The sequence below is a fragment of the Halichoerus grypus genome, chromosome 7, assembly GCF_964656455.1.
Source record: "Halichoerus grypus chromosome 7, mHalGry1.hap1.1, whole genome shotgun sequence".
NCBI classification, from domain to species: Eukaryota; Metazoa; Chordata; class Mammalia; order Carnivora; family Phocidae; genus Halichoerus; species Halichoerus grypus.
The window spans coordinates 50,047,125-50,062,956 of NC_135718.1; the positions used below are offsets into that span (position 1 = coordinate 50,047,125).

The following is a 15,832-nucleotide window of genomic DNA, read 5'->3' on the forward strand; positions in this document are numbered from 1 at the left end:
TACATTTCATCTTAACTTGTCAGTTGAACACCAAATCCAAACAATGTCAGAATCCATTCCCTAATATACGTGCTTAGGGGTCACCAAAAAGTAGTTCATTCTATCACAGACAACCATAAGAAAGAGACTTTCCCCTGGGACTGAGCCTTCCACAAATTCCTTCCCACTGACCCAATTTAACAGCTTGGGGTCTCAAAGAATAAGGCATTCTTCTCTTCCACACAATGACCCTTCAGATAGATGGAACTCTCACGTCTTCCTTAAATCTTATATTCTCCAAACTAAGTTCTGTTGAGCCTTCTTTATACATGGGCTCTGAGAACATCCTATGCAAGAACAACTGCTATCCTGTGGGATTGAGACAGAGACAAGGAGAGGGACGGCGTCAGCAAAAGAGGGAAACATTAGTGCAAGGGGGTCAGAGCTGCTCATCCACCAAGGGCTTCAATTTGCCAACACCTTCCCCATTTCCTAAACAAGGCCAGACAACGGACATGGAAGTTATCAGTCCTTCAGATCTTGAACAAATAACATCCAGGAATAACCACAGTGGACCACTGGAGTGAGGAGGATAGAAATGGGAGCACATGGAGAAGACAAGAGAGAAGGTGCTACCGGGCTGGGAAGGTTGGAAGGACACATGGGTGAGAGGCCAGGAGTCAAAACAATAAAGCATTTCATTCACCAGAGGCAAAACATACTTAGTACTGTTCAAAATAAAGTTCAATCATCAACCTCTTTAAGAAAATCATTTAAATAAAACCAATTAAAATGACAATGAACAATTTCAAGGAAAACTTGGCTTTTCTAGCAGGTTCTAACTCTGTATGCTTCTCAGTCATTGCTACATTAGAAAAAGGGTGGCTGTTAGCGCTGCCCTTAGACTCTGGCAAAGGCACTTCATGGGGCCCTATGCTTTGGAGTGACTTCCTCAAAATGTCTTAAGTCTCTGTCTGGTATCCAGGAATCACCAGGGACCAAAGTGTCATTCAACTGGGGAACCCCATGCCTGGACTTGGACCTGCATTGGGCCTCAGTCCCAGTCCTGGTTTCTCCCCTTCAGGGTTTACTCCAACCCTCCACCCCTCACAGGGGATCCATCAGATGTTCCAAGGAGCAGCAGGACTCATGCCTATCAGGCTGTCCAGGCCCTAGTGCCAGGGGGGCAGCCAGACAAGCTGATCACTCCCACTGGCCAGCACAGTGTTTCTTCCAAGGGACTGCGAGACAGAGGGCTGCCAAAATGGTGCTGACGTATTGACCTGGGGTGATTCAAATTATTTATGTAGACAATGGCCCTAGAGAACCTCGGGGAAGCCCTTTCCACTGTGGATGAAGAAGTCCAACCAAAACCTACTGCTCTTGTAGGGACAAACTCCTTAAACTTTGGTTATTTTTCATCTACTGTATGAAGGTGGGAATGTGAAGGAATGGAACTCAAAACTGGCAAGATTTTTAAGTTGAGGAAATACGGGGCAACTGAGCTGGACTGAAATCCCAGTTATTTCTCAACATTAAATGAGCAGTGATGGGCAGCGTCCCATGCCACTGTCCAGGGAAGCAGGCTTCATATGTAAACTTACCAGGGAGCTAATAAAGCTCATGTGTGATGGCTCCTTGCTTACACAGGGCCCTTGCAGGGATAATACAGTCTCAGGGTCATATGTTTTTGTAAAATTTGCAAAAGTAGGTTAAACTGCAGTCAGTTAAGATCACTGTCTCTCTCCACTAAAGTGTGTGTGTGTGTGTAGTGTATAATTTATATAATTACATAATAAAGTTATAAAAGAATTGGCAGAAAAAAAACAGGAAAAATGTTTTTATATAGGCATGTCCAGTATAAAAAAAATTGTTACTTTTCTAAATATTTTTATATTTGTGTTGTCAACTTAAAAGTTTTTAATTTGCTTTGATATATTGTATTCCAAATAAACATTCATCTTCAAGCCTAATTTTGCATTCATAATAAAGTAGTCTTTGCCTTTAAGAGGGTATCCCCAAATTATGTAAATTTCACACTCAACAAAATCTGGATCTGCCCCTGAGATGGAGGTTGTGGAAATGTGGACTCATTCAAATGTCTTGGTGATGGAAATTTCTTGGGCAAAAGGTCTATAGTCCTCAAGAAGCTTCAGCCGTCATGTGTCAATGAACTCAAGGAAAGGAGCCTGCCTCATTTAGGGTATTTTGAGTGGCAGAAGCTACCCCCCTTCTTCAGGCCTTTCAAGTACCTGCTAAATGATCACCTGGACTAAGTTAAGTGGTCTCCCCCAAATCCACACTAGTCAGAAATCACTAGCACCTACTCCATGGATGCTCTGGACCAGAACTTCATCACTATGTTGATACCACCACCGGAGGATAAAAGACAGGAAGGAGTTTTAATTGGTTTCTTGGTCTCCCGGGTCAGCAAGGACAAACACAGCCCTGCCTTGCCTGGTTGGGAGCTCTGAGATAGAATTTGTCGCATTCTTAAATAAGTCAAACAGAGAAAGACACGTATCATATGACCTCACTGATATGAGGAATTCTTAATCTCAGGAAACAAACTGAGGGTTGCTGGAGTGGGGGGTGGGGTGGGAGGGATGGGGTGACTGGGTATTGGACACTGGGGAGGGTATGTGTTCTGGTAAGCGCTGTGAATTGTGCAAGATTGTTGAATCTCAGATCTGTACCTCTGAAACAAATAATGCAATATATGTTAAGAAAGAAAAAAAGAAGAAGAAGAATGTAGCAGGAGGGGAAGAATGAAGGGGGGGAAATCGGAGGGGGAGAAGAACCATGAGAGACAATGGACTCTGAAAAACAAACTGAGGGTTCTAGAGGGGAGGGGGTTGGGAGGATGGGTTAGCCTGGTGATGGGTATTGAGGAAGGCACGTTCTGCATGGAGCACTGGGTGTTATGCACAAACAATGAATCATGGAACACTATATCTAAAACTAATGATGTAATGTATGGGGATTAACATAACAATAAAAAAATTAAAAAAAAAAAAAAAAAGAATTTGTCGCATTCTTGCATAGAAAATGAACCAGAGGCAATCAGCAGCAGGAACTTGGTGTCCCTGACTCACGAAGACCAGGGCAGTAGAGATACTTTCAGGGATGCTTCTAAGGGTGACATTTTTCCCTCCATTTCTAAAATGTGAAGCTATCTGGCACAGTTTCAACTTTCTTCAGCTGGATTCTAGCATACACCTGGCTTCCCTCATCAAGTCTTCTCTAGAGTACTTGACATTTATATTTTTTCTCAGTGTTGTCTCCAGAAAGTTGCCATTGCCAAGTCCAGATGTCATAGGTTCGCTTGCCAAGGGAGACTTTTTGCAGAGGGCCCAAGATCAAAGCAACATCTTGCCTTGAAAGTCTGGAGCATGAAGGAGGAGGGGAGTCTTCTGGTGTCATGTCCAGTTGCACAGGTCTGAAGCTGTTTCCCAGGTGAAAATGGGCATGAACCCTCCCGCTGTGCTCAGGCCCAGGTCAAAGGGCAGCCCCCATACCACCTGGGAGGGTTTCAACCAGTGCTTATCCTAATATAGGATTTCTGAATACTAACTACACATTCTGCACAATATATTCTCATTTTGATTCACAGACACATCAGAAATATCGCATCCAAACAATAATTTAGGAAATGGGGGTCAAAAGTCACTTAGTCAGTAAATGGAAGAGTCTAGATTCAATCTGAGGTTCTAAAGAAATTGCATTTCTAGGAGACAACTGACTCGTGATTTCCTAACACAAAAAGGAATTTAAAATACTGAAATATGAGGAGTCCTATACGCTTTTGTGGGAGACCATAGGTACTATCATCCAGCTGTGTTCTATACTCAGTTACTTCCAATTTGGGCTTATTCATTTAAAGCACTGAGACTTCCACTCCCAGTAAAATGTACCAAGAAGTTGTAAAGGCTTTGGGTATTAACAAAGTTACATCCCATGTATACATTATGCCATTTAAATCTGTCAACAATACTCTTAAGTGTCTATCGCCCATTTTACAGATAAAGAAACTGAGGCCTCAGACAAGGCACAGAGAATTGCCTGAGTAAAACATTAAATTGCTGTGGGAAATCTAGTCTGGCCTTGGGCTCAGCTCACTGGTCTCCTCACCACAGCCCAGCTGTACGACACGTCACACTATCCATTCTTCCTGTTGGTACAATACACACTGTCTCTTCACATATGTGCTGAAGCAAACAGGTAGACAGGAGAGAATGAAGGAATTAAGTGTGATGTAAAATGAAGTCAGCTTCTCACCTTTCCCCCACCCACCCGGAAAGGGAAAATGGGGGAGAATCATTTGATTGTGCAAAGTATCTATCTTTTCCTGACATTTCAGGTATTCTGTTATTTGGGGTTGGGTATTCAGACATGATACAGCTAAGACCATTACCAAGTACCCAACCCTACCGGAGAAGAGCCAGGGATAGTGTGTGTATGCACGTGGGTGTTTATGTATGAGAGAGAGAGAGAGAGATAATATGAGCATTGGGGGAGATAAGGTCAACTCTGTGGCCAGTGACTACCAGGCCAGTCTAAGTGAACCAAAGGAAGAAGAGTAAGATAAGCTACGAACCCAGAGATGAAGGGGTAACATGGGAAGTCCAGGCTTTAAAGTATCCGAGGACAAGACACCAGCACTGAGAGCTGAACAGAAGTGGAACAAAGGGCCAGCAGAACAAAGATGGGAGGTCAAGTAGGAGGTATGCAGCCTGGAAGTGTGGCATGGGTAGGCTGAGAAGAAATTTGCCAAATGCTGGGTTTGGGCTCTGAAATCCCTTTCATGAGCTCCGCCAGCAGCTGGGAGCAGGCCTGGCACAGGAGGGGCAGGGGCGGGGCATGCACAGGCAGATGACTCCCCTCCTGCATCTTGGTTCCTTTTCTCATGCACTGATTTTCCCTTCCTTGGGTTTCAGGGTCTGGGGTTTAGAATTAACATGCCTGGGTTCTAGACTGAGCCCTCAGTGACTTCAAAAAGTTCATACTCTCCCAGTTTTTTCATAAAGAATCAGAGTATTCACCAGTGGTACGCAACTCACAGAATGATAGGAAGGTAACATTAAATTATAAAAGTCAAAGAAGCATTCTAAGTCTATACTCTGGCCTCGGTTATAATGCGGCCCAAGTAAAATCAAGTAAGCTTACATAATTCTCTAGGATAATAATAATGACCGTTAGGTAGAAATTAGAATGACCCTCACAACAACCGATGGGGTGGATACCATTATTGTCCCAATTTTGCAGAGGAAAGCAAAGCATTGAGATGCTAAGTAACTAGCCCACGGACACGCAGCCAGGGGCAGAGCCAGGATACAAGCCCAGGAAGCCCGGCTTCAGAGCCTGCTGTCTACCACTGTATGACACGACCTCTTTCCAAAGGATAAAATCAGCCCATAATCCACGTTCACAGGGCCCAGTAACAGAGCGTTGGATGGACATGCCTAATTGAGAGTAAAACCAAAATGGAAAACTCTACACATGCAAAAACCAAAAACCAAAAACCAAAACACCAAAAATTAAAACTAAACCAAACTTTACAAAAGGACTTCAGGTAGAACCCCATTTAATAGTAAGCTTTCTGATATATTTAAAATAAGATTCAATTTCTAAGAAAGTCCTAATACTTACCTTTGTAGAAGGTCAACAGTTACTTGATTCTAGGTCTCTCTCTATTACAAATAGGAAATGAATTCTTAAGGAGACGAGACATCAAGGTCCGTGTGTAGGACTGTTATAGGAACGAGGCATGCCTCTTTGTATACACACCTGTAGAGTCCCCCATCATACTGGCTCTACATTTGGTATGTGACTGGCTTTGGCCCTAGGGCAGCAACACCCAAGATGCAAATAGGGCTTGAAAAGTATTTGTACATTTGGGCTTTGCTCTTGGAACACCTGCCCCATGTGGAGAGTCCTGTGCTATCCTACTGGAGGCATGTTGTTCAGCCAACAACCAGGACCAACTTCCAGACATACGAGTGAAGCCATTGCAGACCATCCAATCCCAGCCAGGCCTCCAGGTAACTGTGGCTGTCTGAGGACCCAAAGCAAGATCCACGGAAGAACCATCCCTTTGAGCCCTGCCCAAATAGCTGACATGCAGAATTGTTAACAAATAACACAGTTGTTGTTTTAAGCCACTAACTTTTGAAGTAGGTTATTACGCAGCAAGGCTGATAGAGCCCAAATCCCAAGGCATTTCATGGAGTAGCAATAGCAGTTTGGAACAGAGTAACTGTTGAAAGAGTCTGCAGTACTTTCACAAGACAATAGGAGAGTCAGTTGGCTGAAAATGTGGAGTCAGAAATATTAGGTTAAGAGAATGCCATATGGTATTACTCCTGCTTTTACCTGGCCTTCATTCTCTGACTTCTGGGTTAAGTACGTGGGGAAAGTAAGCCAATCTTCATGATCACACCAGAAGACCAGAGGAGAGAGAAATCATGCTGCATCCTGAAAGAGTCAATTAGTATCTTTTTTTATCTCCTGGTAATAAAGTACTCTCCATCAGCACAGCAATATACCTGACCAGTTTTACAGCTACACATTGCCTTCTGCTTCAGTTCCTCCCCTACCACTATCATTTCTCCCTCAGCATTACCACTACAGATTGGAGAGGCTGAGGAATGCAAAGGGAAAAGGTTTCAACCAAAGACAAAGAAAATCCCTCAGCTCTGTAGAGCCAAGAATCTTGCTAATCTCTAGTGATAGCAACACTGAGAATACAACCATCCTCCAGCCCAATTTATTCCTTTAAAAATGAGAAACATATATACAAGGAAATATTACTCAGCCATCAAAAAGAATGAAATCTTGCCATTTGCAACAACATGGATGGCGCTAGAGACTACTATGCTAAGCGAAGTCAGTCAGTCAAAGAAAGACAAATAGCATATGATCTCACTCATATGTGGAATTTAAGAAACAAAACAAATGGGGGCGCCTGGGTGGCTCAGTCATTAAGTGTCTGCCTTCGGCTCAGGTCATGATCCCAGGGTCCTGGGATGGAGCCCCACATTGGGCTCCCTGCTCCACGGGAAGCCTGCTTCTCCCTCTCTCGCTATGTCTCTCTGTGTCAAATAAATAAATAAAATCTTTAAAAAAAAAACACACAAAAAACAAATGAACATGGAGGGAAAAAAAAAGAGAGGCAAACCAAGAAACAGACTCTTAACTATAGAGAACAAATGGAGGGTTACTAGAGGGGAGGTGGGCAGGGGGATGGGTGAAACAGGTGATGGGGATTAAGGAGTGCACTTGTGATGACCACCGAGTGTTGTAAGTGATGAATCACTAAATTCTACACCTGAAAGTAACATTGCACTGTATGTTAACTAGCTGGAATTTAAATAAAAACTTAAAGGAAAAAAATGAGACCCTTCCTACACAGTAAAGGAAACCATTTAAAAAATGAAAAGGCAACCTACTAAATGGGAGGAAATGACTGCAAATCATATAATTGAAAAGGAATTTCTAAAATATATGAAAAACTGGGGCACCTGGGTGGCTCAGTCAGTTAAGTCAGTTGACTTCTGATTTTGGCTCAGGTCATGATCTCAGTGTTGTGATGTCAAGCCCTGCATTGGGCTCCACACCCAATGGGGAATCGGCTTGAGGATTCTCTCTCGCCCTCTCCCTCTGCCCCCCCCCACTATTGCTCTCTTTCTCTCTCAAAAAATAATAATAAAAATAAAATAAAGGAAAAGCTCACATAACTCAATAGCAAAAAACAATCTGACTTAAAAATAGGCAAAAGATCTGAATAGACATTTTTCCAAAGAGGACATAAAGGTAGCCAATAGACACATGAAAAGATGCTCAACATCTTTTGTGTATATAAATATATATATATGTGTATATATATATACATACACAATTATATATAATTTATTGTATATAATTAGCCATGTATATATGTATATAATTTTTATAATTTCTATAATTGCATATATATGTATATAATTTAGCCATAAAAAAGAATAAAATCTTGTCATTTGCCACAACATGGATGAACCTTGAGGGCATTATGCTAAGTGACATAAGTCAGAGAAAAACAAATACCATATGATCTTTTTTTTTTTTAAAGATTTTATTTATTTATTTGAGACAGAGAGAATGAGAGAGAGAGAGAGCACATGAGAGGGGGGAGGGTCAGAGGGAGAAGCAGGCTCCCTGCCGAGCAGGGAGCCCGATGCGGGACTCGATCCAGGGACTCCAGGATCATGACCTGAGCCGAAGGCAGTCGCTTAACCAACTGAGCCACCCAGGCGCCCTACCATATGATCTTTTATGTGGAATCTTAAAAAAAAAAAAAATCCAGAATGGATTCCTGTGCATTTTCAGCATATTCTGTGCCAGTTATGAAAATGAGCCCTCTAAAATGGGAGACAATAATGCTTACGAAATTCACATGAAGCATGAATCTTACTTATTAGTCTAACCTAATGAGACTAATCAGGTATCCTGTCAATCATCAATATTTACATCAATATTTACTCAATGTCTCCTCAAATGTCAGCAGTAACAGAGGAAAGTAATACTATAAGCTACCTATTTTGGACACTTAGGTATCCAACACATACTTTTCATTGATTGATTATTATACAAATCACAGGTTGATTAAAAAAAATCACCCATGAGTTCATCTGCAAACTGGGATTATGTGAAATGATGTTCTTTCACAGTTGGCGTGCTCCTCTTTTAATTGTTTTTCTCAGGCTTGTGCTGAAATGAGCTTACATTTCTTAGTATGCACCAGTTAATGCAACAGAGAACTGGCCAGGAAGTTGCTGAGGGAGAAGAGGAATTGAGTTTGGGATTAGCATTTGTCCAGCATTTGCCAGACAAAGTCCTTGTGGGTTGGTGTGTGGGCTATTCGGGAAGTCCTTCTCATGGCACCGTTTCTTATATTGTCAACTTGACAACATCCCAGTGCAAAGGCAGCTGGTTTTCAGCCATGTAGAAACCCGTGTTGCTCACATTATCATGGCATTTTTGAGTCCAACGTTCAAATAAGGCTTTCATACGTTCCTTTTTTCTTTTTCACCAGTTCTCCTAATAGGCAAGTGGAAGCTGTGAAGTCACACATACATACAAAATGAGAAACAGAGGCTTTCAAAGGCTGACCTGTCCACAGCCACATAGCTAAACATGATTAAGCTGACTCCTGAACCCAGTCCAAAGGCTAATACTTTACAACAGTGTGGGACACAGGATATAAGCACTGGGGCCCAAAGAAGGAACCTTATCATCCAGTTCTATTCTAATAATCCTTCTGTTCTTGATTGATTTGAGAATATCATCCAGTCGATCACCTAAGACAGTCAAGGGAGCCATAAGACACACTGAATGTAACAATATTTAGAACAAGGACTAGGAAACTTGGTTGACCAAAGGATAGGAGAGGAAAAAAAAATCCACCAATACCGCATTACGATAAAGACTGATATTTACTTGTAGGCCCTCTCCTTCTACTTCTATTAAAGTGCCAATTTATAATTGCCATGGTAGCATATTTTACCTAATAAGGAAAATACTGTCTTATGACTTGAAATATAAGCAGAGGCTAATAAATGATCTGGCCTATCATTCTTAAAGCAGACATGTGCATGCATAATAAATGTAACATATATATATATATGGTTTTATTTCACACTCTAGGGAAAATGCCCTGATCTCTTTTTCACTTCTAACTTACTATGTGAACATGAACAAGTGATTAAACTACTCTAGGTCTGAAATGTTTCACTAATAAAACAAGGTGATTGTACTTCAAGTCTGAGGCAACACAGGAGAATGGAAAGAATTTTGGATACGGCCACAGTTGAGGCTAAATCCGGGACCTAGCATTTTGGTCAATGTCTGGCTGTGGGTCTATACTTCACCTCTTTCGTCATTCAGGTAAGTGGTCACCTTCTGCCAGGGTTTGGTAAAAATAAAAAATAATATGCTTAACATTTATTACCCAGCACCGTGCCTGACCACAGGAGTGCTCAATAAAGAACAGCGGATGATAATCATTCATTCATTCATTCATTCATTCGTCACACATTCACTGAGCCTCGGCTCCATACCAGGCATTATTCTAGGTGTGAAGGATACAGGAGTTTACAAAACGGACAACACTCCCTGCCTCTCAGCTCGCACTGTGGCAGCAGGGAGACCCAAAACTGTACAGAGGAGCTAGGTGCCTAATGCTGCAGAAAGCTTCCAATTCCTTTCTCAGCCTCTCTATAGAATCCAGAACAGTTCATCCCCCTGAGCTTCATCCCAGGCTGGCCTGGTCCTCACCGACTTAAGGAGAAGGCACGCAATAGAAATTCAGCTCTGTTAGACCTCTCTCATCACCACAGTACAGCAAACACCACGGAGGGCAGAGCTACGCCTGGGCTTCACACATATCTCGCATCTTTGCCCCTTCCCCCTCTCCTTTGCCAGACCTGTTCCCTGAGCCTGCACCAGAGCCTTCCAGAAGCCTCCGTGAAGGCCAAGTTCGCTTAGAGGCACCACTCCGTACTCTCCACCAGAGGTCGCCCTCCCACACAAGCCCAAGCCAACAGAACCCGGCTCTGCCTTCTCGGCAGCAGTGACATTATTTTCTTTCTCTATTTTTATCTATTAAAAAGATTTCTTCACAGCCATAACTTAGATCTCCACACTAAAATGGAGCAACAGGAAGATATAATGGTGCATTTCATTTATGAATGACCTATAATAAATTACTCTGAAGTGTCCCGAGTGCCAGAAGACAGAACGCTTTGTCTGCCCATGGACTGCATTTCACATACTTTAATTTAGCTGACACATAAAACTCATTTGACATTTCGCAGGTATTTGTGTGGGGCGGGGGAGGGGGGGTGTGCCGCCGGGGACCACTGTGGGGCAGGGCGGGGAGTGGAGGCAGCGGGCAGAGCCAAGGATATCTGGTTCTTGTTGAGGGTTAAGGTATGGAGCCTGGGTAACCCTGGCAACATGAGGTCGTTCCCGAGCAGATTGTTGTCCAAGATGAGTTCCTCCAGGCTCCCGAACGCGCTCAGTCCTTCCAGTGACCTGCAATGACAAAGGCAACAGGAAAAATGATCCTGCACTAAATCAGGGAGGCCATTATGAGCCGAAATAAATATTTTAACCTTCCCTTTCAGGACTGGGAATAGTTTGGGCTTGGTGCCTGTCAGCGAAGTGAATGACAAGAATTAGTAGCAGGAGCTGGGGTGGGGGCGGTGGGGGAGAAGGGGCCGCTCGCACTCACCGCATCCTTCACGCATTGCCAACATGAAGGATGAGGGTCACTTAGTGAGTAGCCAGGATCCAAAACAAAGGGCTTCAGATACGGCCTGCAGGATAAATTTGTCAATGTCTTGTGCCTTCAGGCACCCAGCCTCGGCTGACCCTAACCTCCATTCCCAAGATAAATAACTCTGTCACAGTTCACCTTCATTCCCTGGACACAAATTTAAGTTGTCATCCATCATTCCTGCCCAGAAATATCATACCCCTCTTACAATAATAAATATAACTTCAAGTATCATTTCTTAGCGGTTCTCCTCTGCACAGTCCAGGAAAAGGCAAGGAAGGCTTCCTTTCTCTCCCTTTGCTGCCTTTGACTTTTTTTCCCCCCTCTGCTTTTTTTCTTTACTAATCACTTAATTTGCTTCTGCCCAGTGTCCCTGTGGCTGCCCCCAGAAGGCAAGGCATCTGCAGAAGCACATGATCACTCCAGTCGGAGAGCACTGTTTCTTTTCCTTTCATGATTTTTCTTTTTGTTTTTGTTTTTGTTGGAGGGGGGGCAGTGGTTTAAGGAAGGAGTTGGGGGAATTTCTGTTTCAATACTCCTGGCTTGAGTTACGGTTTTAATTTATGGAAAGTGGATTTCTCACTTTATTTTTGAAAGAAGCGTGGAATGGCAGCAATGTAGATGTCAAGGCAGTAAATAATCAAGCATCTGAAAGAATTAAGCACCCAGCTCAGGGAAAAAAAAAAGTACCAGAAAGGGAAAAAATAGCCTTGTTTTTACACTTAGCTGAAAGTTAACTCTTAACGTTATGGGCTCAGGAGTGTTGAGGGGGGGCGGGGGTGACTGCGGTGAGGGGCAGTTGTGCGCATGTGCTCCCCGGGCCGCTCCTAGACGTTCATTAAGGAAAGCCCCCGGGTGGAGGGACTTCCACAGACGCGCATACTCCCCGCTCGTTCACCTGCCAGACCCTAGAGCCGTGCTGAGCTTGCACAGGCTGACAGCTGAGCTACGACGTCGACCCGAGGGCGGACTCGCACGGGATCTCCTGGCTATTCTATAAAATGTGACCAATCAGGGAGATGTTGTCTACACTATTCATTCATTTACTGATAGCATGTCCGTTACAGACCCGCCTGCTTGTGTGGGCAGCGCCCGCACAACTGATGTGAGTGTGAACTTTAGCACCAAGGCTCTCTCCGGACAGCTGCATCTCCCTTGTGGGACCTCTGCCCAGCCGACTCCAAAATAGGGAGTCAATGCCTGGGAGGTGTAATGTGCACTGTGAGTCACTGAACCCCCGGACTCCACCGGGCCCAGAGCTCCCTCAGCAGGTCCCATTCCTGCCTGATTCACCCCCAGGGCCCCCACCCCCACCCCAGGGCCCAGCACCCTGACCACCCCTAACTCCTAAGACCAGCACTACCTGCTCCACAGTAGGAAGGCGATACCGCTTAACATTTGAGGGTAAGGGTCAATGGGGTTATTGTGTTTCATTTCTTCCTCCTTTCTCTTCTTCCTCATGTTTCAGGGAGGCAAAACACAACTCACACACATGGAACTTGGGACTCTGGAACTTTACCTCAGCTCTACCATTTACTTGAAGTATGAATTTGGGCACCTCAATAACCCAGCTGAGCTCCCTCATTCGTTCTGTGTGGCTTCCAGCTCACAGGATCTTAAAGAATACAAGCAAAAGACTAACATGTCACTAGCAAATGCTGGCTCCTTTCTTTTCCTTCCTCCTTTCATTCATTGATTTTTCTGGTAGCTGTGACCCTAGAGGGTGTATTGCGGTGGGGGGAGGTATGTTCTGGATGCAGGGGGTGGACAGACGAGCAAATATGCCAAGGTGTGCAGCCAGTCTGGCTTCTGCAGGGAAACTTCGACCTCTCCTGAAGTCCCTTCTTCCATGGGGGTTAATGAGTGATGATCCAAAAGTGCTTTTCAGGACGAGGAGGCCCTGTTTACCACAAGGGGAGTTAAGGCCACCTCCCTTCAGGGCGCCTTATGGATGGCTAATAAGTCCTTTGTGCACAAACATCAGTTGGGCTCTGGTCAAAGGCAGCATCCAAATACACATTGTTCCCGAGTTATGTTATGCAAATATAATACTCTTATCATGAGAATCAGCAAATGGTTGGCAACTGGCAAGCAAAAGAAAGCTCCCTTCCAAGAGTGCTTTGGGGGAGGCAAAACACAAAATGACACAGCATGAAGAGGGACAAAGCGGAGAACACCAGAGGGAGTGCCCACAGAGCCGCCTTTCTCAGGGGCAGCCTCTGGGGCAGAGTTCCATTCTGAGTGAGACTTCACAGAAGAGCCGGGGAAGTTCAGGCTCAAATCCCCTGTCACCTGTCTGGTTGTAAGACTCTTTTTGCCATGTAATGTTATTAGCTGCTCAGTAAAAAGGGAATCGTGTTATGTGGGCGGTTGCTAATTAATAAATCCCTGTCTTCATGTCATCAGTGTAGTGTGCACTTGGTGATTTAATCAGCTAAATTCAGAGCTGAGGGACTGGGGACAGGAGACAGGGTAGTGAAGGGTAAAACTGGAGAGGACAGGATTTCTGGGGCTTGGCTGGCATGCAGAGGCCAATGAACACGCACCTGGGGGATGCTTTATTTTTTGCTTTTTAAAAATCTGAGTTCTGTTGTTATGGTTGTTGCTGTTATTGTGGAAGGAGTAGAGGAAAGAAATTATTTGCATCAATCTTTGCGTTCACAGCTCTATATACAAGATGCCTATACAAAGAGGTGTGTGCTGTTAAATAAAATGACAAGGCAAATAAGGCTTTAAGGATCCGCACAGATCTATGCTGTTTAATGGGGCAGCTAGAAGAAAGATGACGGGACTGCAATTTCTCTGCTATCACCTTCTGTGTGGACAGCAAAGCGCACCCCAGACCCAAGAGCTCGGGTGCAGGGGGTGACTGTCACTCGAGAGTTACTCCTCCCCAGCCTGGTTTGCAGTCTGCAGATAGATGTTTGAGGTCTGGGCTGGGCAGGCGAGGCAGACCTGTCCGCCGTGGTCAGGGGCTGGAGAGGGAGGACAAGCCTTCACCCATTAGCTTGGCACAGGGAGCTGGAGAGAGGTCTTCCCAGCCCAGTAAAGAGACGCCAAGGGCAGGGAGGCAGACCCAGGTGTGTGCGGTCCCTGGGTCTGCCCTGTGGCAGGTGGTTTGCTCGGGGAAATGTAATCAGCACCTCCGAAGCCCATCGCAGGCTGCCTGCCTCCTGCTTCCCCAGCAGGAAAGCTGCCCGTGATCTCACCCACAGGTACCATCTAGGTTACCTCACTCACAGGGCTCTCAGGCTGGGCTCCCCCAGGAGCTGCTGCGGCTGCTGGGAGAGTCCCAGTGCCTTTTCCAAAGTCATATCAAAATGACAAAACATCACAACGCATTCAGCTCTAGCGGATTCAAACAGAGAGAACTTTTAAGTTTCCACTGTAATTAACCCTATCCTCGTTAAGATAATTATGATCAAGCTTCCTGTCACAGTTAATATCCCAGCATCATTGCCCGTGGCTCACACTCTGCCCTCATTAGCTTATAAAAACAGCGGCACTAACCAGGCTGCCACAGCCCTTTCCAAGATAGGCCCGTGGTTGTGAGCTGCTAAGGAGGGGCCTCGGGCAGGGCAGCAGGCCCCACAAAGGGGTGGCTGCTTGAACCCCAAACTCTTCTGCTCCTGGGTGGGCTCACACTCAGCGGCCTTCATTCTATTCCCAAAAGTTAGCCACTTGTCAGAATGGGGAAGGAGAAGGGCCAGGACCAAAGCAGAGCCGGTAGCTTTGGGACAGATGAGCTACTAAACCATAGCAACCCCTTCCTGCCCTTTACCCAGCAAAAACCCAGCCAGAAAAATCACCAGAGGACACCTCCAGGACAACTCCCTCCATTCAAGAACTGCCAATCTTATTCCTGGGGTATAAGCTGTGGTAAAAATTAGATCCCTCTTTTCTCAGCTCTCAGCCTATTCCAAGGATGATGCTTCTGCCTAGCATGACACAGGCAAGGAATGCGGACACAGTTAACCACAGACCCTAAGAAGACATGTCTCTCTCTGTGGAACCATAGCTGGCCTCAAACCCAGAACCAAAGGTCAGGATGTTCTCAAACCAATTAAGAAAATAAGATGTGAACTAATATCTTTACCTACCCCCTCTACTATATCTATCCAGGTATCCATATCCATATTTTTATAACTGATAAAATGGGGAGGCTATGGAAATTCAAGAGGACCTACTCTGTCTGTCTGCCATTCACCACACTGGCTAGTCCTGTAGACCTGCCAGGAATGGCCAGAGCCTGCTCTGTAATGGTCTTTCAGGATGACTTCCATCTGCCCGGGGCCCTAACAAAAAGGGATCTCAAGGAACCTCCATAATACCTGGTAAGTTGTCAAATGCACAGTGAGGGCTCAATACCCCTTTGTCAACTGACTACTGCTCAGCCCGGAGCCTAGGAGCTGCTCAGAGAAAAGCTGACAGTAGGATCCCAAGGGCAGGACAAAGAGCAGGCCTCAGAGCAATCCCTAGGAACGTAGGAGGGCAATCCCTACGTTCCCATTCCTTCAGAGTCCAGAATGCCTCCCTCTA

General features: G+C 44.9%; 1 protein-coding gene across 2 annotated transcripts in view; it reads right to left on the reverse strand.

Annotated features, from left to right (window-relative positions):
* Positions 1–15,832, reverse strand: part of LRMDA (leucine rich melanocyte differentiation associated) — a 1,038,849-nt gene that overhangs the window by 452,493 nt on the left and 570,524 nt on the right. For both annotated transcript variants that reach the window (XM_078077548.1, XM_078077549.1), the window contains exon 3: positions 10,921–11,049. In XM_078077548.1, coding sequence (XP_077933674.1) covers positions 10,921–11,049 — 129 coding nt within the window. The remainder of the gene's footprint in view (positions 1–10,920; positions 11,050–15,832) is intronic.